Source organism: Meles meles, chromosome 20 (assembly GCF_922984935.1).
Source record: "Meles meles chromosome 20, mMelMel3.1 paternal haplotype, whole genome shotgun sequence".
NCBI lineage: Eukaryota > Metazoa > Chordata > Mammalia > Carnivora > Mustelidae > Meles > Meles meles.
Genome location: NC_060085.1, coordinates 22,804,156 through 22,817,431, shown reverse-complemented (window position 1 = coordinate 22,817,431; position 13,276 = coordinate 22,804,156). Strand labels below are relative to the sequence as shown.

Below are 13,276 nucleotides of genomic sequence, written 5' to 3'. Positions count from 1 at the left end.
TATACACCACTGCTGGACTTTCAAAATCCCAGACCTTCTACGAAAGGGATATAGACTGGGATAATGTTGATAAATTTCTTGAGATTCTTCATGAGAGTAAAGATCCCCTGTAATTCACACAGAATATAATTATTATATTGTCAAATTATTAACTCTGTGATTGTCGTATTAACACCAGAGATAATAATTATACAATCCTAAGTGATACTTAAATGTTCTGAGGAAAAAGCAATGGGAACCTTTGTTTCTGGGTGCATGGAGTTTTCTCTCCTTTAATCACATACCCACAGTTCTCGCTTGCTTGACAACAGGAAAATTGTCATGAGAGAACCCATGTACCAAAACATAGCAAAGTATAAAACTGTGTATTAGTCAGGCACATTGGATCAGCAGTGGACAATTCACTCCGACAACAGAACAGCAGAGCTGAGAGGAGTCACAGTTTTGTTTTTTTTTTTTAAATCAAAATATTGTTTCTGTCCCATTTGGTGGGGAGGGGGCAGGGCTCAAAGTTTGGGCTATTTGGAGGAATCTTTTCTGTGTATCAGAAACTTCCAGGCAAGAGTGGGATTGAGACCTCAAGTAATCTAACTAGGATTTGCAACTTTGAAGATAATGCTAACAATGAACCCTTTATCTAATTTGAAGGTTGCCTTGCCATGGTCATGATCCTGGCTCATCTGATATAATTTCCCTCCTTCTTCCTCTTCATGAAAGGCATTATCTTATGGATATAAAAAACAAACATGCACACTCACACACACACAGACACACACACACTTCCTCTCTTTCACAGGACCGTAAGAAAAAGGAAGGGAAGAGAGAGAAACGAAATACATGTTGGTGATGCTCAAAACTTTCTACAAAACTAGACTAACACTGTAGGGAAGCAAATAAAAACATACCTTCTTTGCCTAACAATGACTATATAAGAACTTCTACAACCCTGTAAGCATGGTGCACACTGGGGAAGGGAAGCAAAAACCTATTTATAACCATGATGCATCAGGTTCTCTCAAGTTGTAAAGGAATATGGAACCCCATTTATGGTCTAAAATTTAGATACTGCCAGAAGCTACTGCTCAGTTTCTAACTAAAGACTGCCCATTTAAGAAGTACTTTATTACTAATTGCCTTTTAACAAGTCATTATTGGGATCCTGATTAATCCCATTTGAACTTGGGTTTAGACTCAAAATCTGCATGTCAGCTGTTTTCCCCCACAATCTGTGCAATGGAAATTACTTTCTAAGCTTCTGTGAGCTTTTTCAAATTCTACCAAATAAATGAGAAAACGAACTCAGCTTTGGGAAATTATTGTTAAAATACTACGGTTCTTCATTTACAGCGAACCCTTCTGGCTCTTTCAGGAACAAGAAGAACCAGACCGGGCGCCTGGGTGGCTCAGTGGGTTAAACTGCTGCCTTCGGCTCAGGTCATGATCCCAGGGTCCTGGGATCGAGCCCCACATCGGGCTCTCTGCACCGCAGGGAGCCTGCTTCCTCCTCTCTCTCTGCCTGCCTCTCTGCCTACTTGTGATCTCTGTCTCTCTCTGTGTCAAATAAATAAATAAAATATTAAAAAAAAAAAAAAAAAAAAAGAAGAACCAGACCTTAGCCATAGAAAGGGCATCTGTTTTCATAGCTGGTTGGATGGGTCCACCAGCCCTGGAAATCCTATGTGCCTTTCCTATCCTCTCTGCCAGACTTCTAGAGCTCTCAAGAGAAAGGAAGAGTGAGGCAGGGGCTTGTGCTGGGCTGATTTAGGGAAATGCTGCAGATGCAAAAGGGAAATATTATAATAAGGGAAAAATCCATTTTGACCTGAAAGTTATACTAAGTTCATGGAAAGCCTAAAAGGGATCCAATTTATTTTCCCTGTCTTCTGTTTAGGATCTGGTAGAGCAACCTATCTTTATGTTAAAAAAAAAAAAAAAAAAATCAAACTCATGGAAGTCCAGGAGCCTCTTAACCTGGGAAATAACCCCTGGCTCTCTAAGAGCTTAATTCAGAACGGCCCTGACTTTGGGAGTTCCTCGAAAACCAGGACTCGTGGGCACATTGAGCAGCAAGTCCCCAGGCAGTACTGGGGAGTGAGGCAGCCAACATTACACAGCGGCTTTCTGGAATAGAAACTAGGGCCCTGAGGAAGGAAGAGGAGGAGTCTCACTGAGTGAGGAGAGGGTCTGTTTCCCTTCCCGAGTACAGACTGCCAGGGTTTCTTTGAGCTCTAATGAATGGAACACTCTTATCCAAAAAAAGAACATTCCACACACTCTGTCCTCCAGTGGCTTACCCAGTAGAGCACGTCTGTCCAGCCCTCCATGGTGATGCACTGAAACACGGTGAGCATGGCAAAGGCGAAGTTATCAAAGTTGGTGATGCCTCCGTTTGGGCCAACCCAGCCACTCCTACACTCCGTGCCATTGGCGGCACACTGGCGTCCATTCCCTGAGAACGCACATGGCGCTGGGTCCTCTTCAGCTAGGATATCTGCGAACAGAGTACGTGGATGTCACCACTCCAGACATGAACACCAGGGAGCCCAAAGTCAGGGGAAGATGAGTGCCCTTGCAGAGCCTGGAACACCTGCCTCCCAGCTCCGCTATGCCATGCCTCCCACTTGACCCTCAAGGTCCACTTCAAAGACCACCGCCCCCGTGGCATATGCCACTTCTGTACTCAGAGTCCATGGCTCTCTCCTCTGCCCTGACTATAGAACAATGGTGGTGATTCCATTCATGTCCTAGTACGGGGGACACCTCATCTCATTTGCCAGGATGCATTACATCGGAAAACAGGATAGAAAAGGAGATTAACTCCTCATTTATTCTGAACACAATTCACGCTGAGAACTGGCTGGTTCTTACTGGTTTTACTGGTATATTTGGCTTCCACCCCCACCACACACCATTTTGTTTTAGATTTTCCCAAAACCAAAGAAGTTATTTTGGGAAGAAAAATTAACTTTTTTTTTTTTTTAAAGTTAAGTTGCTACCGTTTTCCTTACTCACCTGTGTCAGCAAAAAAACATGTTTTGTGCATTTTTCCAATAAAAAGTTCCAATCCTATAATAGCATAGATTATGATTACAAATAATACCAAAAGGGCTATGTGAAGGAGGGGAACCATGGCTTTTATAATGGAGTTCAGGACAACTTGTAAACCTAGGAGAGAGAGAAATAAGTCTGTGAGTCATGGAGATGCTTCAAGGATACATACATATACATATACACGTACACAGACACGCACACACACACACACATATATAAATATACATAAAATACCTGACGCCTTGATGCCTGCTCCATATGACACACAGTAGTAAAACTCAAAGAAATATTTAACATTAAATTAACAGTAAACCTGGATGTGAGATAAGATAAAAAGGAACCTAAAAGACCATCTAATCCAACTGCGTCCCTCAACAGATGGAAAGACTAAGGCTCAGAGAGAGGATGGACCCGCCAAGGTCAAGGTCACATGATTCATTCACGTGTTCATTCATCCATTCAACAAAGTTCCTTGAGCAGCTGCTACGTGGCAAGTAGAAAGTTCAGCGCTTTGGGAAGTATGATGAGGTGTTACATAAAGTGCCTTCTCTCAAAAAGGGTATGTTCTAGAAGGTAAATTGTGTGTAATTCTGATTTACACACAAATTACCCTAGGGTAGCACACAGACGCTATAGTTGAACAGGGAAAATTAAAGAGGGATCGACGAAAGACATCGCTTCTGATAAGAAAGAGGACTGGGCAGCAGCCTCCTCTCGCCAAAGCCTAAAGGTGGAAGAAGATGGATTTGCACAAGTGGGCCTGGGAGAGGGGCCACTCCAGCCAGAGGCAAGAGCACCACAAGCACGGAGAGGAGCTAGGCAATGTAGGCCAGGTGCCCAGGAGCTTTGGTTGGTGGTCACACGGTGGAGAGAAGATCAGGAAAGAAAAGCAGATTGCAGGAAGGTAGTAGCTCTGGGTATTAAATTCAGATTATAGGGCCGGACTTGAGTCCATCAGCAAAACCCTGTGCCTAACCAAAACAAGCCTGTCAGAAGGAGGCTCCTCCTGGAACAAGGGAGGGAAGAGAGGGGCAAGAGCCGCTCTGTACCAGGGAAGATCACGGGCCCAGCATCAAGAGGGAGGTGTCGTGCAGCTGGGATGTAGACTTGAGAGCCAAGGTTGGAGCATGGACACCCAGAAGTCCTGCAGAGAGCAACACTCAGGGCTACAGGGCGGGATGGGAGTAAGACCGTGGAGAGAGGGTCGGCGAGGTGACACTGAGGTGAGAAGCAGGTGGGCAGAGGCTGTAGACCGAGGGTCAGAAAGAAACCAGAACCCACAGCCCAGGCTTCCCGACTCCTGGTATAGCATCCACACTCTCCCCCCAGCAGGTGAGCACAGCTGCTGCTCTGCACCGTTCCTGCTTTCCCGACTTCCCTTCTCCCTCCCTGCCGTCTCTCCTCCTTCACACTGCTCTTTTACAGTATCTTCTCACTCCCCCAACACATACTCAAAGAATGAAGGAGTGTGAGCTGCCGAGACACTAGAAGTAAGAAAGAATCAGAACACACCGAGCAAAGAGAATATTCATTAACAACAGTGACAAGAGTTGACCGTGATGGCAAGCACAGGGGAAGAGAGAGAGGAGATGGGGAGGAAAAACCGGGAAGAGGTTTCAGACTCAGGAAGAGCCCGTCTTTCCAAGACCCTCATTACAACCCAAATCCTAGGTATCACCTTCATATTTAAATGTTCGATTGGTTTTAGGAAAAAAAAAAAAAGATTCATAGGATGGCTTTTGACATTTTCACCTTTTATATCAGGCATTAGATGAAAAGAAGTAACTGCTCTAATGTATGCAGACAGGTTGTTTTGGTTTTGTTTTTCAAGACAAGGATGGGCCATTCAAAAATCACCATTTGGTGATTTCTCGCCTATTTTTCATTCTAAATTCTTTGGAAATTCTATGGTAGTGAGCTGTGTGTTTCATGAACATGTTCATTCATTGTATCTACTGCATTTCAGATTGCCCAAATTTAGGAGCTAACGGGGTTTATCTTAATGTGAATGTGTAGACTTTCCCGACATTGGGCTCCTTGGTAGGTTATCAGCGTGGACAGCAGAGCTCTCGGGACTCTAGCTCAGGAGACAGTGGAGTGGAATGGAAAGACCTCTAGGCCAGGAACCAGGACAGCGTGTGTCTGTCCTCTGCCAGTCACTGGCTGTGAGAATCTACACGAGCTGCTAGCCCTCCACAGCCCTTGGCTTCCTCGTCTGAGAGAGGATGCCCACGGAAGGTCCGTAGGGTTCTTTCCCACCTGATGGTCCGGAACTCCGGTAAATATTCATCATCTGAGTGCGGGTGGTTAAGAACTCCACAAACATCTGGGGCACTCTCTTTTACGATACACAGTCACCTCCCAATGAATGAATACGTATTCACAGACACACACAGAATCGTGTCTTATACTGCAGTCTGAATGCTCTGTGGAAGGCACGACATTCCCAGGTTTAAGTGTGAACTGTCACACCTTCCCTGGCATTTTTACAATTTCAGCGTTTTGTTTTGTTTTTTAAAGATTTTATTTATTTATTTGACCAGCAGAGATCACAACCAGGCAGAGAGGCTGGCAGAGAGGGAGAGAGGAGGAAGCAGGCCTGCCGCCGAGCAGAGAGCAGAGAGCCTGATGCGGGGCTCGATCCCAGGACCCTGAGATCATGACACGAGCCGAAGGCAGAGGCTTTAGCCCTCTGAGCCACCCAGGCGCCCCAATTTCAGCGTTCTTAAGAAATTACTAGGCCCCAGTTGCCAACCAGCATGGAAAACATCACGACCCAGAACCCCTTGGCCCGTCCCCAAAGCCCAGTTGGGGCTGATGAGAGACTTGGGTGTTCTCTACTAGGGGAATTAATAACTGTGGGCTGAAAAGTCCTCAACAGGACTCAGGTCCCCATTTCTCCCTGCTGACCTCTGGGAGCGTGTGAGGCAAGAGAGCTCCATCACGGTACAAGGGAGAAAAGGAAGAAATTTAGTTGAAAACCTGTTCCGAAGGGCACCCGCGAATACTAGACTAGCCATTTCGAGAAAACCTCGTGAAACAGGGAAGCCAACGCAATGATCTGTGAGTTCAGGAAGCTTCCCCGACCAGGCCTGCACACACGAAGCCACAGCACCCGTTCATCCCTCACAACACATGCGGCAAACAGGCTGTCCTTTGCTCTTTGGGGGGAGAAAAGGCTGTCGTGGTTACTTTGAGATTAGATTAGGCTATAACAACTAAATCTGAAAGAACATCCTTGCTCGTCGGACTTCTCATTTCATCATGTTCCACATAACAAAACCAGTCATTTCCAAGGTATTTCTATTTTTCTCAATTGCTTCCAGACAGCTCTGTGGTTTTGACTTGGGCTGATCTTTTTCAATGAAAATAAATGAACCATCTGGAAAAACAAGTACACATAAAACACCACTTCCTACATTTTAAAATGTTAAATTTGGAAATCTTTTTTTTTTTTTTTCCAGAGAATTTTTGGGGTGTCCCGAGTGCCAACAGGTTTAATAAAATTTCACGAAGAACTTCTGGAGAGGCAAAAACAACATGATCTGTGCTCTTTTGATGGCTTTATGAGTCGTGAAAACAGGCACACCCTAAGGTCCCGTATCCTTCCTCCGGCTGGAGGACGCAGCTGTCACCACAACCCTTGGAGAGGTGCTAAGATTTCTACCCTCAAGTCCCCACCAGGGCTGTCCCATCAGGGACAGAGGCCAGTGAAGCATACTCCATGGTCCTTCCATGGTCCTTACGGGAACAGAAGCACCTTACAGCTGCAGGCCAGAGCACAGACAGCATCTGTCCCAGCTCAGGTGGCACTCAACCTAGCCCAGACGTCTGAAGCAAAAGGCAAACTAGGGTTGGCACAGAGAAGTATTACAGCCTCGTGAAGGAAAACAGCATCTCTCGCCATGGAGGGTCACCTCTGTGCTCCAGACCTCGTGCTATGGGGGCTCTCCCCACATCCTCTCGTTCGGTCCTCCAAACCACCTGCAAGCAGGTCCTACCCTCCATAGAGGGAGGACCTGGAAGAATCCACCTCTTCCCCCAGAGCCAGACATGCTGAGCAGATGTTCCAGGAGTCCAGCCCCCTGTTGCTGCTCACTCCGAGGAAAGCCAGTCTCTTGGGAGCCCTCCAACCCCCTCCTCCTCTGCATAAGCCATGACTTTCAGAGGGGCCATCGGCCTGGGAGCAGGGGACAGTGGTGGCAGCGAGGTGTCCAAGAAAGAAAACTGGCCTGGAATCGGGAGGCCTGGCCTCAAGGCCTCGTGTCACCGCTCGCTCGGTGTCTCTGTAAGAGGAGATTCTCCCACAAAATCGGGAAGACAACAGTCACTCCCAGCGCCTTCTCAGGGCCCTCACGGGGTCTGAAGGGACCACGCAAGCAGAAGCGTGCTGGGAGCCGTGAAGGCCACCGTGGTGGTCTGGGTGGCATTCGGCAACTCACCTGACAGCACTCCGCTCCAGAGTCCCGAGCCCCACCCAGAAGAAAAACCAAGTCAACAAACTCCTGGCTTTAGGAAACAAGACGTGCTTACTGGGCACTCCTGACACTAGTCGAAGTGGTCGTAACACCCGAAAGGCGCGGAGGGCTTTGACGTCGAAGCCTCCTGACTTGCCACTGGAGTGGTTACCGCCTTCTGTTTCTTTGGTTAATTGTTCCAGAATTACACTAAACAATCTGAAAAAAAGGAAGAAAGGGAGAAACATTAGAGGTTGTCACCCAGGGAAGGAACCCAGGAGGATACCAGTAGTTATTTCTGCACAAGGACTAATTCTGTGGGGCTGCTGCCTACGTGAAGGGGAAGCAGGGCAAAGGCACGAATCAGGCTGTGAACCCCTAAAGCCACCCCCACCTCTGACATGACCAAGGACAAGGACCGATCTCAGCTGTGTTCCTGCCAACAGAGCATCCCTGAGCAAGTCTGGTCCCAATGAAGAGGGGGCTCACCACGGAGCCAATCACCACAGGTGGATTCCTTAGAACAGAAGTCACCAGGAAAACCAACATGGCGGCCACCTTCCACACACACATTCACTATGTGCCGAACACTTTACATGCACCATCCCAGTCCTTAGAAAGTGCAATGCGGTGGGGATTCTTATCATCTTACATGTGAGGAAACACACTTGAGGAGAACAAGTAACTTGCCCACAGTCCCACTATTAGTGTAGAACTAATGTATGAATCCAGGTGTGTTGACCCCCTCAGGATCCAGGTCCCATGAGAGCAGGGACTTTTAGTCTGTGTAGTTCATTTGTTGTTTAGTCTGTTCAAGCCTAGTGCCTAGAACTCAGCCCAGAAGATGCTCCAGAAATATCTGAGGAGTAAATCAATGGGTGAATGAACACTGACTTCAAAGTCCCAAATCTTAATCAACGTGTTACACCATTTCTGGTACAGCCACCCCCCCCAACCCTCCAACCCCCCCCCCCACACACACGGCCCTCTACCCACACAGGGATGTTCAAGGAATGATATAAATCACAGATACCGAGGAGCTGTGCAAAGGCCAAAAGCAGTAACCCAAGGTAAGGGATTAATATCATCATTTTCTCTTTTGAAATGTGTCTAATATTGTATCTGGCAGCCACGACACATTTTTTCCTACTCTCCAAAGGTTTTTCGGATAAAGCTATTTTCAGACAATCTGCTCACTTGACAGTTACTTTTGCTCTTTCAAATAAACATTTACTCTTTGGAATTATTGCTTGTTTTTCAGAATAAATCTAAATTTGCCCGTTTCAAATAGAATCAACTCTGGCCAATCAGATTGTGGGGATGACTGGCCCAGCAACAAAGAAAAGGTTTCTAAAGTTTAATTAGGAGCTGAAGCAGAAACTCTGCCCCCACTGGCATGCCTCTGGACCGCCAAGACACGAAGTCCATAAAATACAGGGTGGTCTGATTACAGTCCTGATCAGGCATAGTCCTATCATTCTGGGGCACTTAAAGACCAGCCATGTGTTTTAACAACACTCCAGCAATTAGCAGTGAACCTAGGTGGGGGCAGAGGGGGGTGGCACCCGCGGGGAGAGATAAATCAAACCTCTACTCTTTCAGACCTTCAGATGGTGGCCTCTCTCTAGTTATGACTGGGAAAATAGATCAAATTTATAACTGGTTTCTCTCATTAGAATAGTTTTTTTTTTTTTAATTACTGTAAACCCCTGCAGCAAGGCTCCAGTTAAAAGTCTCCCCTCCAAAACAAGTTCATAGCTTCACAAAAACAAAGAACAAGGAAGAAAGAAAAACCTCAAACTCTTCTGAAATGTGGCAGCCACAGGAATTTTCATCCCAAAGGGTTAGGAAAGTAATTTATGCAGGTGGTGAATGAAGATCACTTTCAAGTGTCTGTGTTTTACAGTGCGTACTTCATGGTCCTTTCACCCCTTGTTCTTCAGCAATGCCCTTGAAAACAGGTGAATGATGTCTCTCTCCCATTACAGAGGAACCTGAGTCAGAAAGGGAAGCTGGCAGCCTTCTCCAGATAGCCAGGGGTGGAAGGGGCTGGGGCTGGCTTCCATTCCTAAGAGTTAGGAGGCTTTAGGAAAGTTCCTCTCCTCCTCTAGGCCTCAGTTTCCCCCTCTGTAAAAGGAGAAAACTGGATTAAAGGATCCAGAGCCCTGCCCTTCCCAGTCTAATATTCTGTGATTTTACTCCCTTCAACACTCATGCCCACCACCCACAATGAGAAAAAGGACCACACACCTGGAGAGTTGAGGACACGAAGAGAAAGTATTTGATCCTAGAATGTTAGAAAGTTTACCCCAACGCAGAGGAAAAAGGCAAGGACTACTTAAAAGGACTCAAGTTGGAAGCCCTAGCATGAGTGCCCCATGTTCTCCTCCACAAAAGTTTAAGCGATGAACCTGAAATGTATGTTGACCGAAACATTAAGTGAGCGGAGTAAACTTTTCTATGCAGGGAACACTATCAGCTCTGGTAGATACATTGAGTCCTCTTGTGGTCACACTATTACGGTTAACATTTCAGAAGTATCAGTTACTTCCTTAATGTCTCTGTTATTGGGAATCTTGTCAAAAGCAATAGGTCACAGTTGGCTTAGAATGGAAAATCCATTGGATTGAGATATAGCCTGCAGTTGGAAACTTTAGTGAGTAGAAATTTGATTCACATGAAGGCCTAATAACTTCTCTTTTTAAAATTTTTCTTCCGCTCTTTGACTATAATTTAGTGCATATTTTGGATAAAAAAAATAATCTTCTCAAGTTCTTCATATTTAATGAGAAATACCAATGAATCCATTCCTATTTTCGTTTCCTAGGTGATTTTTTTTTTTACTTTTAAAGTCAACCTTTTACAGCTCAACTTATATATGATAAAATACATCTATTTAAAATGTACAATGAGAGGCATTTTAAGAAATGTAGAAGTCCAAGTGCAAACACCACAGTTAAGATCGAGAACATTTCCACCATCTCCCATAGTTCTTTAATAGCTCTGTGCAATTATCTCCCTCTCAGCTCAGCCTTTGATACCAACTGATTGGCTGTCTATCACTTTGGGTTGTTTTTTCCCTTTTCCAGAATCTTTAATAAATGAAAGCATACAACACATGTTCTTCTTTTAACTTCTTTTGCTCACCACGTTTTTGAGACTTATCCAAGTTGTTACATCTAGCCACAGTTCATTTCTTTTTATTGTTGGGATATTCCATTGTATGAATATACCACAATGAATCTATCCATTCACCTGTTAGGTGACATCTGGGTCATTTCCAGTTTTTCTCCATTATGAATAAACTCTCTGTAAGCATGTGTTTTCATTTATCTTGGTAAGTACCTAAGAGTAATATGGTCCTGTGGTTAGAGTATGATTAACATGGTAAGAAGCTGGCAAACTCTTCTAAAGTGACTGCACCATTTTCCGTCTCTACAAGCAGTGTATGAGAGTTCCAGTTGCTCCATATCTTGGCTAAGATTTAGTACTGTCAGTCTTTCTATATTTAGTAATGCTAGTGGGTATGTAGTGTGTCACTGGGATTTTAATTTGCACTTCTCTAATTTCTAATGATGTTGAACATCTTTTCAAGTGCCTGTTAACCATTTACATATCCTCTTTTGTGAAGATCTGTTCAAATCTTTTGTCCATTTATATACTGGGTTGTCTTCTTACTAATGGGTGATAAGAATTCTTTATATATTCTGAATACAAGTCCTTTGTCATTTATCCATATTGTGAATATTTTTTCCTAACCTGTGCCTTAATTTTTAATTTTGTTTATGCTATCTTTTGAAGAAAAATTTTCAATTTTGGTAAGCTCCAAAATTTCAATTATTTCTTTTATGGCTGGTGCTTTTTGGGTCCTAAAAAAAAAAATCTCTGCCTTTCCCAAGGTCATAAAGATCTTCCCCTAGACATTATATAGTTTCAGCTTTCACACAAAGGTCTATGATCCATTTTAAGGTAATATTTGTGTGTATTACAAGGTAAGAATAAAGATGCTCTTTTTTTTCATATGGATAAATAGTTGTTCCAGTACCATTTGTTAAAAATGGACTACAATTTAGTACTACAACTTATAATTCAACCCACTGAAACAATTCAGCCCACTTCAAACAATGCAACTTTGTCTAAAATAAATTGATTATATACATATAGGTCTATTTCTAGAATCCCTAATTATGTTCCATTGATCTTTAAGTCTACTTTTTATGCCAACATCATACAGTAGTCTTGACTACTGTAGCTTTATAGTAAGCCTTAAGATCAGGTTCCAGCTTTGTTCTTAAATATTTCTTGGGCTAATCTACAGCCTAATTTCCATATAAGTTTTTGAATAAACTGTCAATCTCTACAGCAATCTTGCTGGGATTTAGATTAGGATTCAATCTATAGCTCAGTTTGAGAAGAACTGATACCCTAAGAATAACTGAGCCGTCCAATCCATGAACATGGTACATCATTCCATTTATTTAGGTATTCTTTAATTGCTCTGAACAAAGTTTAGTCATTTGTGGTGTGCTATTTATCTTTAAATATTTATGCTTTTTGATGCTATAGTAAATAATGTCTTTAAAATTTCATTTTCCAATTGTTCATGACCAGCATATAGAAATTCACATGTTCTAACACTGATCTTCTATCCAGAAACATCGCTGAATTCATTCAGAATACATAATTTTGATGACTTTAATACTCTTTAATTCACTAAAACTTATTTTATGGCCCAGAGTAGTTCTTGGTCAATGCTACATGTGCATGCAAAAAAAAAAAATGTGCTTTCTGGTCCCGAGTGTTCTAAAAATACCAATTAAGTCAAGTTAGGTGGTATTGGTCAAATACCCTATACTTGGTGATTTTCTTTCTAGATGTTCTATCAACACTCATGAAAGAAGTATTGAAATGTACAACTACAATAATAGATTTGTCCATTCCTTTCTTCAGTTCTTTCTGGGTTTGCTTGGTGTGTTTTGAAGCCTGATGTATTCTGAAGTTCTGTATATTAATTATATATATTATATGTTACGATAATTACATTTAATTAATATATATTTTATAACTACTATATCTCCTTCATGAAAGAATTCTTTCATCAATATGAAATATTTATATGCTTGATAATATTCCTTGTTCTTAAGTCTACTTTTTTGGACTAATATTGCCACTGTACCTTTCTTTAGATTAGTTTTCACATGGTATATATTTTTTCCTGCCTTTTTACTTTCAAATTCTTTGTGTCTTTGTAAGTTAGGTTTCTTGTAGCTACTATAGAATTGGGTCTGGGTTTTTAATGTGTAAAATCTGATAAACTCCCTATTCTAATAAAGATTTAGGTGGGCTTAAATCTATTACCTTGCTATTTTGTTTTCTTTTTGCCCTGTCCATTGTTCCTTTCTTCTACATCCCTTTTTTGAATTACTGAGCATTTAAAAATTCTATTTAATCTCCAACACGAGCTTATTTATTCTTTATTTTTCTAATGGCTCCTCTAGGGAAAATGTTAGCAAAAATCTTCTGTGTAGTGTCAGATAGTAACTATTTTAGGACCTGTAGGCCACAGGGTCACTGTCACAACTATTCAGTTTTGCCATCCTAAAATACTTTGTCAAAGTATTTGTCAAAGGAAAATACTTTGTCAAAGTGAAAAATAAAAAAAGGTAGTAAACCGTATCTGGTCTATGGGCTGAGGTTTGCTGGCCTGTGCTCTAGGGTTTACGTCATCATCTCTAACTTATTACCGTCTACTTTCAAATAATATATTA

The 13,276-nt window shown here is 42.9% G+C and overlaps 1 protein-coding gene across 7 annotated transcripts in view; it reads right to left on the bottom strand.

Moving 5' to 3' along the window:
• CACNA1D (calcium voltage-gated channel subunit alpha1 D) overlaps positions 1-13,276 on the bottom strand; it is a 296,933-nt gene that overhangs the window by 137,843 nt on the left and 145,814 nt on the right. For all 7 annotated transcript variants that reach the window (XM_045990264.1, XM_045990266.1, XM_045990269.1 and 4 more), the window contains exons 5-7: positions 7,585-7,727; positions 3,013-3,165; positions 2,295-2,491 (exon numbers count right to left, since the gene is read on the bottom strand). In XM_045990264.1, the coding sequence (XP_045846220.1) occupies positions 2,295-2,491; positions 3,013-3,165; positions 7,585-7,727 (493 nt within the window). The remainder of the gene's footprint in view (positions 1-2,294; positions 2,492-3,012; positions 3,166-7,584; positions 7,728-13,276) is intronic.